Genomic DNA, 13,555 nt, shown 5'->3' with positions numbered 1-13,555 from the left:
TTGGGCAGCCTAATCCTTACTCATCGATCTGTAATTGGCTGGAGTGGGGGTTCCCGCCCCCAAGCTCCCGCAGCCCGTGCGGCGTAGGGGCGACTCCACTTGGGGATTGACGCGTCTAGGGCTGTGCGCGCGAGGAGGTTTGGGCCGGTTCGCGCGCCGTCGCTCCGTCCCGGCTGCGGATTGGCCCGGCGCGGCGTTGATTCTTGCGCCCGTGGCTAACGTCACCGCCCCCGTCCTGCCGGCTGCCCATTGGTCCAGATCGGGCCCCAATCACCCCACCCCTCGGCTGGCCCGGGCACCGCTGAGGCCGACCTGGTGAGCCCGCCCTCCCCGCCGTGGATTGGCCCGCGGCGGGACCCGTCGGTCGCGGTTGTGTCTGGGAAGGAGAGAAAATGGCGGCGGAGCCCAACAAGACCGAAATCCAGACTCTTTTTAAGAGGCTTCGCGCAGTTCCAACCAACAAGGTGCGTGAGCACGGGGAGCGCGGAGTCTCTCGTCCCGCTGGGGCCTGAGGGAGGGAGAAGGGCGGAGGTGGGTTGTTTTTCTGGGATGTCTGCGCCTGGCCTTTATTCGGGGCCCCTGACCATTCGCTCATCGCTTCCTCCACCCAGGCCTGTTTCGACTGCGGCGCCAAGAATCCGAGTTGGGCCAGCATCACGTATGGTGTTTTCTTGTGCATTGACTGTTCCGGGGTGCACCGCTCCCTGGGCGTCCATCTGAGCTTCATCAGGTTGGGTTTCCGCGCGGTTGCCGTGTTTCCACTGGGCCGGCCAGGGCTGTGTGGGCAACAAGGGAGAGTGGCTGCCTCGACTTGGACCGCTCTGAATTCAGTGGGAAGCCTCCGGGCCGAGAGGGTCTGGTAGCCTCCTGCCGGAGGGAACCACCTGTGTGGGCTCCTTGGCACATAGGCGGTCCGTCTCCGCCTCTGGGCCAAAACTCGCTGCTTTTTGACGGTCAGACTTGAGACTCTGAGCGTTAGTTGGGAGGAAAGGGAGGCATTGACCTTGTTGCTGATATGTTGTTGGCCTGATATGTCTCTAGTGAAACTGTGACCATCCATTAGGGGAAAACCAAATCCAGGGGTGCGTGCCTGAGAACGTGACCTCCTTTCGGATCTGGGGACATAATTAGTACTCTTTGGAGTAGATGAATGAAGAGCAAAGTTTTCATGGACAGGGTAGTGTGGAGGAAATGGGGTGATGGCTAATTAATGTTTCCTGGGTGCCTACAGCAGCCTGAGACCAAGTGACAGGTATTGGGCTGCCAGGGAAACCCTTCTGCTTGTATCTGCTGGTGGGTGAAACGCAGCCCTTGTACACAGGTCCACAGAGTTGGATTCCAACTGGAACTGGTTCCAGCTGAGATGTATGCAGGTCGGCGGGAATGCCAATGCGGTAAAGCTCCTTCTACCTCCCCCACCTTCCATTCTTCTGCGTGGGTACTAACTTTGCACGACTCCCTAAGAGGCCCTCTCGGTTTCCCTGTTCAGCGGGTTCTCTGTTCTATAACACCACCATAAGCCATTTTCTAAAAACTTCGAAACTGGTCACAGCTTCTCCTAAATGGGTTTCAAATTCCAATTAAACTGGGCAGGTGTTCTTGGGGAAAAGCCTCAGGAGTTGGAGCCTTCACAGTCATTGAGTCTTGTGGGCCTGCCCTGGATGAAAGATGGGGAGGCTGGGAATGGCATGTTGTCCTCAGGCAGGGTTCAGTGAGGCCTGTGCTTCAGTCATATCAGAGGATGGCAGGCTGCAAGGTGTTTTTTTGCAGGAATTTCGAGGAACTGTATCTCTGAAAAACCAGTGTCATTAGCATGTATCATCCTGTATAGATAATAACTCGGCTGTCATAAGGGGATGCTTCCTACAGCCAACACATTTCCTTCTTGAGAATCACCTGTAGCTCGCGCTGCTCTCTTCTTTGCTTTCCAGACGGCTTTTTTCCGCCAACATGGATGCACAGCCAATGATGCCAATACCAAATACAATAGCCGAGCTGCCCAGATGTACCGGGAGAAGATCCGGCAGCTGGGGAGTGCGGCCCTGGCTAGGCACGGCACTGATGTAAGTGCCTGTTCTTGGGGCTGGGGTGGGAGGATTAGGAGTATTCAGAACCCTGTGTTTCAGGGGTGCCTTCTCCTTTCTAGCTTTGGATAGACAACATAAGTAGTGCCGTTCCTAATCACTCCCCGGAGAAGAAGGACTCTGATTTCTTCACAGAACACACTCAAGTGAGTGCCCACAAGGAACGTTTTTCCCAGTTGTTCTTGACAAGCAGTTTACCAAGGCCAAGGCCTTCTGTGATCATGGCTATAGATTCCATTTGCTTTGATGTGATGTCTCGGACACCATGTCTGAAGTCCACTGAGTGGGAATGTATGGAGTCTGCTGTTCCTGCTGGGTAGGCCTGGGTGTTTCCTCCTCCATAAATGGGGGTGCAGTGTAGCCCTCCTTAGAAATAGACTCCTATAAACTGGGCTGGTGGGGAAGAGGAGCAGCTTCTTGAAGGTTCAAGAGGTGTTTACGGCCCCAAACAAGTTTTCCTGGCTTATTCCCTTATAAGAAAGGCACTGTGCTTGGGGACAGTGAAAGGATTCCCTCCTCCCCACCCCACCCCTTTGAGGATGGTTTCCTCTTTACTGACCCTGGGTGCTGAAGTTAGACTCTTGGCCTCGATTCCTGTTCTCTACTCAGCATTTCTGTGATGGTGGCCAAGTCACTCGACCTGTCAAAACCTTAGTTCCTAAAATGGAGGTATAGCTCCTTCATAGGGGTTGTAGTGATAATTAAATGTATTTGTATATGAGGAACCTTTAGATCTGTGCCTGCCTAGGTCGTGTTAGGCAACTGTCTTTAACTTAGGAGAATGGACTCTTGCTTTAAGTAAATAGTGAAAGGGTTGGGGTGGGGGCTGCTTGTTTTCCTGCTTTCTTCCACAGTGAGTAGCAACTGTGATCGTGTTTGCTCCCCTCCACTCCCTTTCCTCATGGGCTTGAAGTACGATCTCTTGCCCACAAGGTGCTTGTAGGTCTTGGTGCTCCTTGCCAGCAGGAGCGGCTCACCGAGGCTTCTGTTATCTGGCCTCCTTTTCAGCCTCCTGCCTGGGATGCGCCAGCCACTGAGCCTTCAGGGACCCAGCAGCCAGCCCCGTCTGCAGAGAGCAGTGGCCTGGCACGTGAGTTCAGCCCAGATTCCAACCAGGTGCCCTGGTCCTAGGAGAGGACTCAGGGTTTGGAAGGGGATATCCGGCCATGACAATAGGAGCAGGGGTCCTCTTGTATCTTTGCATGGGCTGGGATTCATTTTAATCCTTAGAGGAAGTGGTAGATATTCCTTTTATCTTTTGGTGGCAAGCTGAGGAAAGCCACTGACTCACGTCCCATCACTTCTTTCAAGGGGAGGTTGCAGGAAGGTAGGAGCCTCATCTCTAACTCTTACCATTGCATCCACAGAGCCGGAGCATGGCCCCAACACAGACCTGCTTGGCACCTCACCCAAAGCCTCACTGGGTCAGTATGCTAGCGGGCGGGCATGGGGTGGCTGGGAGAGGGTGGACCTCAAATGTTCTTTTCAGAGTGCCTGCTGCCTGGCCATGTGGACAGAGGCCACAGGAGACTGACCATTTGTCTGACCTCTCTGGAGTGGGGACTGTGATTGAAATGGTGGCTGCAACACTGATTTTAGAGCCAAGCCCTTTGAATTGATGAATCTGGGTGGGCTGGTGTATAAGGCCTGGGGTCTGCCTCTGAGTGTGGGGCTGGGTCTAGCCAAAGTGTTGGGGAGGCCAGCATGAGACTGGACACCTGTTCCTGGGCTCTGAGGCAGGACTGGCTTGTCTGGTGCATTTCCTGGGGTGGAGGGACAGCTCGGAGCTGCCGATAGCTGGAGATGACATTGTTCTTTCTTAGCCAGTCTACCAGCCTGTCCTTTAACTCTTTTCTACATTTTCCTTAGTGTCCTTCAGACTTGGTTCAGGGTGAACAGTCCATTTGCTGACCTCGGTTTGTTCTGTTGACTCGTGGGGGTTGGGACTGGAACCCAGTAGAGTGACTGTCAGACTGATCCATGAGAAGGCTGGCATAGCTTGGTCTGAAGCAGCGCTTCATAGAGACCGCTGGGCTTGAGAGCTCTGTGGAGGCTCTGGGGTGGGCCTCTTGTTAGCCACAAGTCTGTTTCTCCTCCAGAGTCCATGTATCTGTCAGCTAAAGGGGCCCTTCCTGCCAGAGGTAACTGACAGCTGCTTGGGGAGCCCAGGCCCTGCCCGCAGCTTCCTGCTTTAGGAGCTGAGCCTGGTGCTCACCATCTGCTCCCTGCCTCGCAGTCTTTGTTTTGGTTCAGGGACTTTGAGTGTCTCTGGTGCTTCAGGTCTAGGTTCCTGTCTCACTCTGCTGGGCGCCAGTAAGTACCCCAGCCACATCTGTCTTTGGCTTGGACACCGCTGGTTGGAGCTGGTGCTGGCAGCTTTGCCTTCCCCTGCCTGAAGCTGTTCTTAGGAGCTATTGCCATGAAGCTGCATGGCGTGCTACTGCCTCTGAGCTGCCTTTGTCTTAGCTCATGCCTACCCCCTTTCTCATGCAGAACTGAAAAGCTCCATCATTGGCAAGAAGAAGCCAGCAGCAGCTAAGAAAGGGGTAGGTGGGGAGAGGTGGTATGTTAGAAAGGTTAGGAGCTGGGTGCAGGCTACCTGGGTTCACCTCTTGACCTTACCACTTACCAGCTGTATGACTTTGGCAAAGGTACTGTGCTTTTCCGAACCTTGCCTGTGAAAGGGATTTAAAGATTTAAAGGGATTTAAAGCCTATCTTCAAGGGCTCCTGGGAGGGGTCGGTGAGATGGAGCGCATCTAGTGCTTGGCGGAGTGCTTGGCACATACTCGGCCCTGTCAGCATTAACTGGCATCCTCAGGTCTGGGCTGTGCCGGGGCTGTGCGAGCTGCCCATGGCCAGTTCCAGCGGAGCACTGTTCTCTTGGCCATGCTGGTTGGGCTCCTATTTTTTACCCTAAATTTTAAGAAGGGCCTTTTCCTTGTGGGTGTGACTACAGTGCCCGAGCCTGGGAGGGGTCTGAGGAGAGTGTGATTGGGAAGGCCCCTGACATGATTCTCTTCCCAGCTGGGTGCCAAGAAAGGCCTTGGGGCCCAGAAGGTGAGCAGCCAGAGCTTCAGTGAGATTGAGCGGCAGGCCCAGGTAGCAGAGAAGCTCCGTGAGCAGCAGGCAGCCGATGCCAAGAAGCAGGCGGAGGAGTCCATGTGAGTGTTTGTTGCTGGGGCCTCAGGCTCGTGTGGGGCTTGGTGGGTGGGCAGGCTGGACAGGTCCGGATAGGTGGTGGCCACTGACACCTTTGTTCCCTCTAAGGGTCGCCTCCATGCGTCTGGCCTACCAGGAGCTCCAGATTGATCGTAAGAAAGAGGAGAAGAAGCTACAGAATCTGGAAGGGAAGAAGCGAGAGCAGGCAGAGAGGTTGGGCATGGGCTTGGTATCCCGAAGGTGAGGATCAGCTCCCGCTGTGGCAGGGAGATGCCATTGTTTCCTGGGAACCATTGCGGGGCCTTCCCAGCAGTTTGGGATTCTAGGCTTATTGTGTCTCCAAGTCTGAATAGATCGCTTGGCTTATTGTCCCTAATACAGTGCTTGGCATAGTAGGTATGTGCTCAGTGAGTTGAATGAGTGAATAGGTGTATGAATGAAACACAGGATCAGGTGTTATTTCAGTATCTTCAAGAGACCAGGGTGGTTTTTCTTGATGGCACTTTGAGTCATGGGACAGTTTATTTTTCCAGACCTCCCTGAGAATTGAGGTGCATTTAGTATCATCCTTAATTCCTTAATCCCTGTCTAGAGATGCCATTTGTGTTCCCTGTAATACCCTAAAGTATCCACCCACATTTCAGATGCCCTCAGTTTGGGCAGAAAATCCTGTTTCAGAACCACTGGGTTTGCTATGGTTTTCTTTCTTTCTTTTTCTTTTGAGACAAATTCTTGCTCTCTTGCCCAGGCTGGAGTGTAATGGTGTGATCTCGGCTCACTGCAACCTCTGCCTCCTGGGCTCGGGCGATCCTTCCACTTCAGCCTCCTGAATAGCTGGGTCCACGGCCGGGAGCCACCATGCCCAGCTAATTTTTGTATTTTTTGTAGAGACGGGCTTTTGTCATGTTGCCCAGGCTGGTCTCGAATTCCTGGGTTTAAGTGATCTACCTGCCTTGGCTTCCCAAAGTGCTGGGATTACAGGTGTGAGCCACCATGTCTGGCTGCTGTGGTTTTTTATTTTTTATTTTTTATTTATTTTTTTTATTTTTATTTTATTTTATTTTTTTGAGACAGAGTCTGGCTCTGTTGCCCAGGCTGGAGTGCAGTGGCCAGATCTCAGCTCACTGCAAGCTCCGCCTCCCGGGTTTACGCCATTCTCCTGCCTCAGCCTCCCAAGTAGCTGGGACTACAGGCGCCCGCCACCTCGCCCAGCTAGTTTTTTGTATTTTTAGTAGAGATGGGGTTTCACCGTGTTAGCCAGGATGGTCTCGATCTCCTGACCTCGTGATCCGCCCGTCTCGGTCTCCCAAAGTGCTGGGATTACAGGCTTGAGCCACCGCGCCCGGCCTTTGTGGTTTTTTATTTTTATTTTTTGAGACAAAGTCTTAACCTTTCACCCAGACTGGAGTGCAGTGGCACGATCTTGGCTCACTGCAATCTCTACCTCCTGGGTTCAAGTGATTCTCCTGTCTCAGCCTTCCAAGCAGCTGGGATTACAGACGTGCACCACCGTTCCTGGCTTTTTTTTTTTTTTTTTTTTTTTTAAGATGGAGTCTCGCTCTGTCACCCAGGCTGGAGTTCAGTGGTGTGATCTCAGCCCACTGCAGCCTCTGCCTCCCAGGTTCAAGCGATTCTCCTGCCTCAGCCTCCTGAGAAGCTGTGATTACCCAGCTTATTTTTGTATTTTGGTAGAGACGGGATTTCACCATGTTGGCCAGGCTGGTCTAAAACTACTAGCTTCAAATGATCTGCCCGCCTCGGCCTCCCACAGTATTGGGATTATAGGTGTGAGCCACGGCACCCAGTGCTTGGATTACAGATGTGAGCCACATCCGGCCAGAGGATAAAATTTTAACTTGAAAGGGCATTGAGACTCCTTCCTTTCCCTGTTTCAGTCACATAGGGATGACTGGATTAACAGATGACTGGGTTAAGGGATGACTGAGGGGTTAAAGGATGACTGACTGGGTTAAGGGATGACCAAGGGGTTAAGGGATGACTGACTGGGTTAAGGGATGACTGGGTTAAAGGATGACCAAGGGGTTAAGGATGACTGACTGGGTTAAGTGATGACTGAGGGGTTAAGGGATATGAACAGTTTTTCAGCAGTGTAACAATTGTTTACTTAAACCCAACTCATCCTATTTATTTATTTGAGACAGAGTTTCAATCTTGTTGCCCAGGCTGGAGTGTAATGGTGTGATCTCGGCTCACCACAGCCTCCACCTGCTGGGTTCTAGCGATTCTCTTACCTCAGCCTCCCAAGTAGCTGGGATTACAGGCATGTGCCACCACATCCAGCTAATTTTGTATTTTTAGTAGATTTAGTAGGTTTCTCCATGTTGGTCAGGCTTGTCTCGAACTCCCGACCTCAGGTGATCTGGCTGCCTTGGTCTCCCAAAGTGCTGGGATTACAGGTGTGAGCCACCACGCCTGGCCCAACTCAGCCCTATTGCAAAATAATCACTCCTTGGGGTTCTTCTAGCTAAAAGCTATGGATATTTTTAAATGAATTGATTTAAATCAAATTAATCCTTAAAGTGTCCCTGTGGAGCCTGACAGAGGAATGAGAGGCATCAAGAATTGTACTGTATTGCCTGCCAACCCTACACCCCCCTTTTTTTTATGAGAACCAGACAGCAATTCTAGGTCTTAGTGCATAAGGCCAGTCTTTGTGCTTTGAGGTGCTTTTTTTTCTTTGAGACATAGTCTTGCTCTGTCACCCAGGCTGGAGTGCAGTGGTGCCATCTGGGCTCACTGCAAGCTCCGCCTCCCAGGTTCATGCCATTCTCCTCCCAAGTAGGTGGGACTACAGGCGCCCACCACCATGCCCGGCCAATTTTTTTGTATTTTTAGTAGAGACAGGTTTCACTTTGTTAGCGAGGATGGTCTCGATCTCCTGACCTTGTGATCTGCCCGCCTCAGCCTCCCAAAGTGTTGGGATTACAGGCGTGAGCCACCCGCTTGGCTTTTTTTTTTTTTAAATAAAGAGTAGGATGATGAAGAACTCATCCTTTGATGCAATCATGCTCCTTTCCCTGGTTCTGGGGCATTCTTTCATCCATTCCTTTGCCGTGTGAACCCCATCAGCGAAGGATGGGGTTCATAGTGCACAAGGCAGGGAGTTGTCCAGGACAGAGACCACTGGCATCTGGTGCACATTATTAAAATTACAACAGGAGGCCGGGTGCGGTCAACACTTTGGCTGAGGTGGGCGGATCACAAGGTCAGGAGATCAAGACCATCCTGGCTAACACGGTGAAACCCTATCTCTACTAAAAATACCCAGAAAATTAGCTGGGCATGGTGGCAGGCGCCTGTAGTCCCAGCTACTTGGGAGGCTGAGGCAGGAGAATGGCGTGAACCCGGGAGGCGGAGCTTGCAGTGAGCTGAGATCGCGCCACTGCACTTCAGCCTGGGCGACAAAGTGAGACTCCGTCTCAAAATAAATAAGTAAATAAATAAAAGATTACAACAGGAGCCGGGCGTTGTGGCTCACGCCTCTAATCCTAGCACTTTGGGAGGCCAAGGTGGGTGGATTGTCTGAACTCAGGAGTTTGAGACCAGCCTGGGCAATGTGGCGAAACCCTGTCTCTACTGAAAAAACACAAAAAATTAGCTGGGCGTGGTGACGTGCACCATAGTCCCAGGTACTCGGGAGGCTTAGGCATGAGAATCGCTTGAACCCAGGAGGCGGTGGTTGCAGTGAGCCGAGATTGCACCACTGGACTCCAGCCTGGGTGACAGAGTGGGAATCTGTCTCAAATAAATAAATGAATAAAATAAAATTATAACAGGCAGACGGTCCCTGGCCAGGGAACTCTTACGTTGAATAAACAAAGCTGATGTGTAAAGAATTCTGAGGTTTGCTTCACAGATCACCACACACAGCTAGCCTTCTTTTGGGGTCTGGCCTAGCCCTGTGCTTGGGTAAGGACAGAAGGTTCTGGGTGATGCTCCATGAAGGAGAACCCAGCCACTGGTTATTGTCTTTTGTGCAGTGATGCTAATGTCTATCCACTGGTCTCATGGCCTGGCTCTGCTTTGCTGTGCAGCTCTGTCTCCCACTCCGTGCTGTCTGAGATGCAGGTGATCGAGCAGGAAACCCCAGTGAGCGCAAAATCTGCTCGCTCGCAGCTGGACTTGTTTGACGATGTTGGTACTTTCGCCTCTGGACCCCCAAAGTAAGGCTGTTTTCTAGCTGTAAACCTGACTGCTGTGTTCCTCATCAGGCTTCTCTGAGCCACTCTACTGTCTCCCTAGGTACAAGGACAACCCCTTTTCCTTAGGAGAAAGCTTTGGTTCCCGCTGGGATACAGATGCTGCCTGGGGTATGGACAGGGTAGAGGAGAAGGAGCCAGAAGTGACCATCTCAAGCATCCGGCCTATTTCAGAAAGGTAGAGTGGGCTATTCTGTCTTTTTTCTTTTTCTTTAACAAGTTGAAGGTAGAGAAGTCTAAGGCAGCACTGTCTAGAAGAACTTTCTGTGATGATGGAAATGTTCTGTGTGTTGTTTAATATGGTAGCCACTACTGTGTGGCTAGGAGCCCTTAAAATGTGGTTGATGCAACTGAGCAACTGAATTTGTAATGTAGTTTAATTTTTGATAAATGTAAATAGCCACCAGTGGCTGGCACTGCCTCATTAGACAGTGCAGCAGTCAGGCTTCGGTTTGAGTTGTGCTTTGTCATCACAGAGGGCCTGGCAGCTTCTTTTGCTTGGGGTCCATTTCTCTGGCAGGAGGGACCTGATTTTATGCTTCAGTCCTGACCTCCTTTCAAGGGTTTTATGTCTCCAGCCCCCTTATTTTAAAAACCCTACTCCATCTTAATCTGGGATCTGTTTAGTTGACATAATATCTGTGAGTTATCCCCTTATAAAATGGGAACGTAACTACTTCACAGGGTCTCCGGAAATACCTGGCCCAGTGTCCACATACTCATCGCAAGATGAGAGCAACCATCTCCCTTTCCACACCAGGATGCTTTTGAGAGTAAAGGGGGCAGTTTGCTATTCATGGTTACAACAAGAGTAGGTATAAAGCCAGGCAGACTGACACATATGCTCATTGTAGTACTAGGCAAGTTGTCACTAGGATTAGGGTAGCAGCAGTTGTGGCCTCCTGAATGCTGACAAAGCTGTGTGCTTTTGGGCAGGAGCCTAGGCCACTGCAGACCGTATGTCCACCCTGCCTAGTGCAGGTTACTAAGCTCTCTGGGTCTTGGCCTCAGTGTGGAGAAGGGTGACTCCTTACCAGGGGAGAGGGGCCCAGAGTCACAGAGCCACAGACAGAATGGGACCTGGTAACCCATCACCAAAAGGCCATTGGTGCTCTGTTTGGTCTCTGTAATCTGCCTCCCCTGATGGTAACGGTAACAGTCTGAGCTATTTCACATCTTCCCCTTAGAGCCACAAACCGGAGGGAAGTGGAGAGCCGGAGCTCAGGCCTCGAGTCTAGTGAGGCACGTCAGAAATTCGCAGGAGCCAAAGCCATCTCATCTGACATGTTCTTTGGGCGGGAGATGGATGCGGAGGTAAGTGGGGCTGTCTGCCCTGAGGTCTGAGGCAGCAGGCAGAAGCATGAGCTTTCTCCCTGCCACTGCTTTGGGCTTTAGCACCAGGAGGGCCTGGCCTGTGTGAGTCCTTGGGTCTTCGGCCCCAAGATCCCCAGGCCTGGCCTTTTCCTCACCACAGTATGAGGCCAGGTCTCGGCTGCAGCAGCTCTCAGGCAGCAATGCCATCAGCTCTTCAGACCTCTTTGGGGACATGGATGGAGCTCATGGAGCAGGTAGGGCTCTGGTGGGGTGGCAGGCACCAAGCGAGGCCTGGGAGCAGGGCGGGAGGGCCCTGCTGTGACTGGGAAGGGCTTCCTGCTGGGCTGTGGGTCACCCTGCCCTTGCTTTTACAGGAAGTGTATCTCTGGGGAACGTGCTGCCTACAGCGGACATTGCCCAGTTTAAGCAGGGTGTCAAGTCTGTGGCCGGGAAAATGGCTGTGCTGGCCAATGGTGTGATGAATTCCTTGCAGGTGAGGCTGAAGTGGGGCCTAATGAGGAGTGCTGGGAGGTTTGCCCTTTGCCACCACACAGAGACACTGCTACTGCCTAGCCCCTCTGAGCCTTAAGAGCATTTTTGGCCAGGTGCGGTTGCTCACACCTGTAATCCTAGCACTGGGAGGCTGAGATGGGATCACTTGAGGTCAGGAGTTTGAGAGCAGCCTGACCAACATGGCAAAACCCTGTCTCTACTAAAAATACAAAATTAGCTGGGCATGGTGGCGTACACCTGTAATCCCAGCTACTCGGGAGGCTGAGGCAGGAGAATCGCTTGAACCTGGAGGTTGTAGTGAGCCGAGATCACGCCACTGCACTCCAGCCTGGGTGACAAGAGTGAAACTGTGTCTCAAAAACAAAAACAACAACAACAAAAAACCCCACAAAAAAGCAAGAGTCTAGAGAGAGGCGTTTTCTTTTCTTGGAGGGCAGCTTCCTTCCTTTCAGCTCCATACCAGGGCCGGGCCTCTCCGAGATGCCACTGTGTCTGCCATGATCTTCCCCGGCCTTGTCATCTGTACTGGTCTTTTTCTTCTTTTCCCAGCTTCTGCGAGGCCAGGCAGGGCTTCCCCGTTGTTGGGTGCCTGAGTGGCCCCTGCCCCAGCTCTCACCATGGACTTCTGCCTCCCTGGGCTGTCCAGCCCCTGCCTCCCAAGTCTTGCTATGGGGTGCTGGGGCAGACAGTGTGTTTGCTGGGAAGTTGCTGCAGCTTAGAGCCTCTGACTTTGTTTTTTTTCTCCTCCCTCACCCCCAGGATCGCTATGGTTCCTACTGATCCAAGCTCTGTGACTCAGGCTTACAGTGGTGACTGCAACAAGAACTCCACAGTTCCCAGGCTGGGGATGCTTTGCCTTGTGGAAGCTGGGGAGGATTTGTTACTTTGTATGTGTGGTGTGTGTGTGGAGTGGTCTTGGAGGCGCTCACTCATGTGAGGGGAATGGTCAGTACCAGCCTTTTTCCTCTGCCTGTGGACTGGGCCCTTTTTTCCCACTCACACCACCCTCCGTGTGTTAGACTCTTGTCCTTCTGTCCTGCCCCCACAGCTGCTGCTCACTTGTCCTGCCACACTGGGAGAGGGGGTTCCCCCAGGATGGCTTATTCTGGGTCCAGCCTTTCCTCAAGTAGGGAAAGTGGAAGGTAGAAGGCTTTTTTTTTGCTGGCTCTAGGGTTCTTCTAGTTGGAGGGCTTGGGTCTCCATCCTCTGGAACCATGGGGAGGCCTGGAAGGAGTTCACTGTAGACCCGTCCCCTGGGGAAAGAGGCTGTGGACTTGCTGCTGCTGCCGCCAGTGGCCTCTTCTGGGTGCCAGGAGAGGGCGAAGGAGGGAAAGGCCCTTTTAGGCATTACCAAGGACAGGAAACTACCTGGTACCTAAAGGTTTCATTTGGGATCAGACTGGAGACCCACGGGTTCTCCCGTCTCACCACCCCTTTCTACAGTAAGCACTTGGAAGATTGTCTCAGGGTCCCTCTGTACCATCTGCTGTGGACCGCAGGACCCTCTGCAACATTCTCTGTCCCTTCATCCCCTGGTTGGTGACCATGGAGGGTCTTCTCTGCTGTGATTCGACTCTGGAGGCCGTGAGCTTGATGCTGGCCAGGGAAGCAGAGGATGTGAGGGGCAGAGGCAGGCTCCTGGGGCTGAGCTCCTTCCTCTGCATCATTCTGGGCTTGGGAGCCTGGATAGCACCCGCCAGTGAGAGCTGTGGGCCTCACCCTCTGGCAGCTGAGCCAAGCACTGTGTCATTCTTGGTGCCATCTTCCCCTGCCGCACCGGCAGTCTCAGCCCAGCCCCTAGCTTTGGGTTGTAGGTTGGGCTCCCAAGCAACACAGACCACTGTTCCCCTTGCCCCTCCCCCAGAGGGACATGACTTTCTTTCTGGACTGTTTGTATTTAAACAAAGTGGTGTCAAAATAAAACCCCCGCAGGGCCTTGCTCCCTGTTGGTCTGAGTGAAGCAGTGTCCTCTGGATCCTGCCTCCCTGCCCAGTGCCGGACCCTGGCCTCACTCTCGGGGCTCCCACCGGTAATGGTAGGGCGTTGGTACCGAAGCTGAGGACACTCTCTCCAGGGCCTCCTGCTTCTCTCTTCTCTGAAAGCCAAAGGCCCCTGGCTCCTTGGCTCTGTGCTGCCATGGGGTCCGGTGCAGCTTCGACCTCACCACCCTGTGGCACGCAGAGGAAAGAGCTGGCATTAGTTGACCCTTTAACTTGCTGGCTGAGGGCGAGCGAGCAACTTCAGCAGTCCTGCCCTTGTCACA

General features: G+C 52.8%; 2 protein-coding genes across 3 annotated transcripts in view; one reads left to right on the top strand and one right to left on the bottom strand.

Moving 5' to 3' along the window:
• The first annotated feature begins 205 nt into the window (after positions 1 to 205).
• ARFGAP2 (ADP ribosylation factor GTPase activating protein 2) lies at positions 206 to 13,252 on the top strand. Of its 2 annotated transcripts, XM_010371089.2 has the most exons (17): positions 206 to 464; positions 612 to 730; positions 1,322 to 1,394; positions 1,932 to 2,063; positions 2,147 to 2,230; positions 3,093 to 3,174; positions 3,452 to 3,508; positions 4,184 to 4,225; positions 4,578 to 4,630; positions 5,111 to 5,247; positions 5,354 to 5,485; positions 9,301 to 9,429; positions 9,509 to 9,643; positions 10,653 to 10,779; positions 10,940 to 11,033; positions 11,154 to 11,272; positions 12,052 to 13,252. In XM_010371089.2, exons 1-17 carry the CDS (start codon positions 393 to 395, stop codon positions 12,070 to 12,072), a joined length of 1,608 nt encoding a protein of 535 aa, XP_010369391.1. In that variant the 5' UTR covers positions 206 to 392; the 3' UTR covers positions 12,073 to 13,252. The 2 variants fall into 2 exon arrangements, with proteins under 2 accessions (XP_010369391.1, XP_010369392.1); XM_010371090.2 differs by lacking the exon at positions 4,184 to 4,225.
• C15H11orf49 (chromosome 15 C11orf49 homolog) overlaps positions 13,168 to 13,555 on the bottom strand; it is a 228,049-nt gene continuing 227,661 nt past the window's right edge. Inside the window, exon 9 of the mRNA XM_010371092.2 lies at positions 13,168 to 13,460. Within this exon, the coding sequence (XP_010369394.1) occupies positions 13,301 to 13,460 (160 nt within the window). The 3' untranslated portion in view covers positions 13,168 to 13,300. The remainder of the gene's footprint in view (positions 13,461 to 13,555) is intronic.

This window comes from Rhinopithecus roxellana, chromosome 15 (genome assembly GCF_007565055.1).
Source record: "Rhinopithecus roxellana isolate Shanxi Qingling chromosome 15, ASM756505v1, whole genome shotgun sequence".
NCBI classification, from domain to species: Eukaryota; Metazoa; Chordata; class Mammalia; order Primates; family Cercopithecidae; genus Rhinopithecus; species Rhinopithecus roxellana.
Note: the sequence above shows the minus strand (reverse complement) of the source record. Positions and strands in the feature narration are given on the sequence as shown.

What these genes read in the sequence shown, in the direction of transcription:
- ARFGAP2 (XM_010371089.2), top strand. Translation starts at nt 393, where the DNA reads ATGGCGGCGGAGCCCAACAAGACCGAAATCCAGACTCTTTTTAAGAGG. An exon ending in TGGCTAGGCACGGCACTGAT is followed by an intron (nt 2,064 to 2,146) that starts GTAAGTGCCTGT and finishes TCTCCTTTCTAG; the next exon opens with CTTTGGATAGACAACATAAG. An exon ending in GTGTGATGAATTCCTTGCAG is followed by an intron (nt 11,273 to 12,051) that starts GTGAGGCTGAAG and finishes CCTCACCCCCAG; the next exon opens with GATCGCTATGGTTCCTACTG.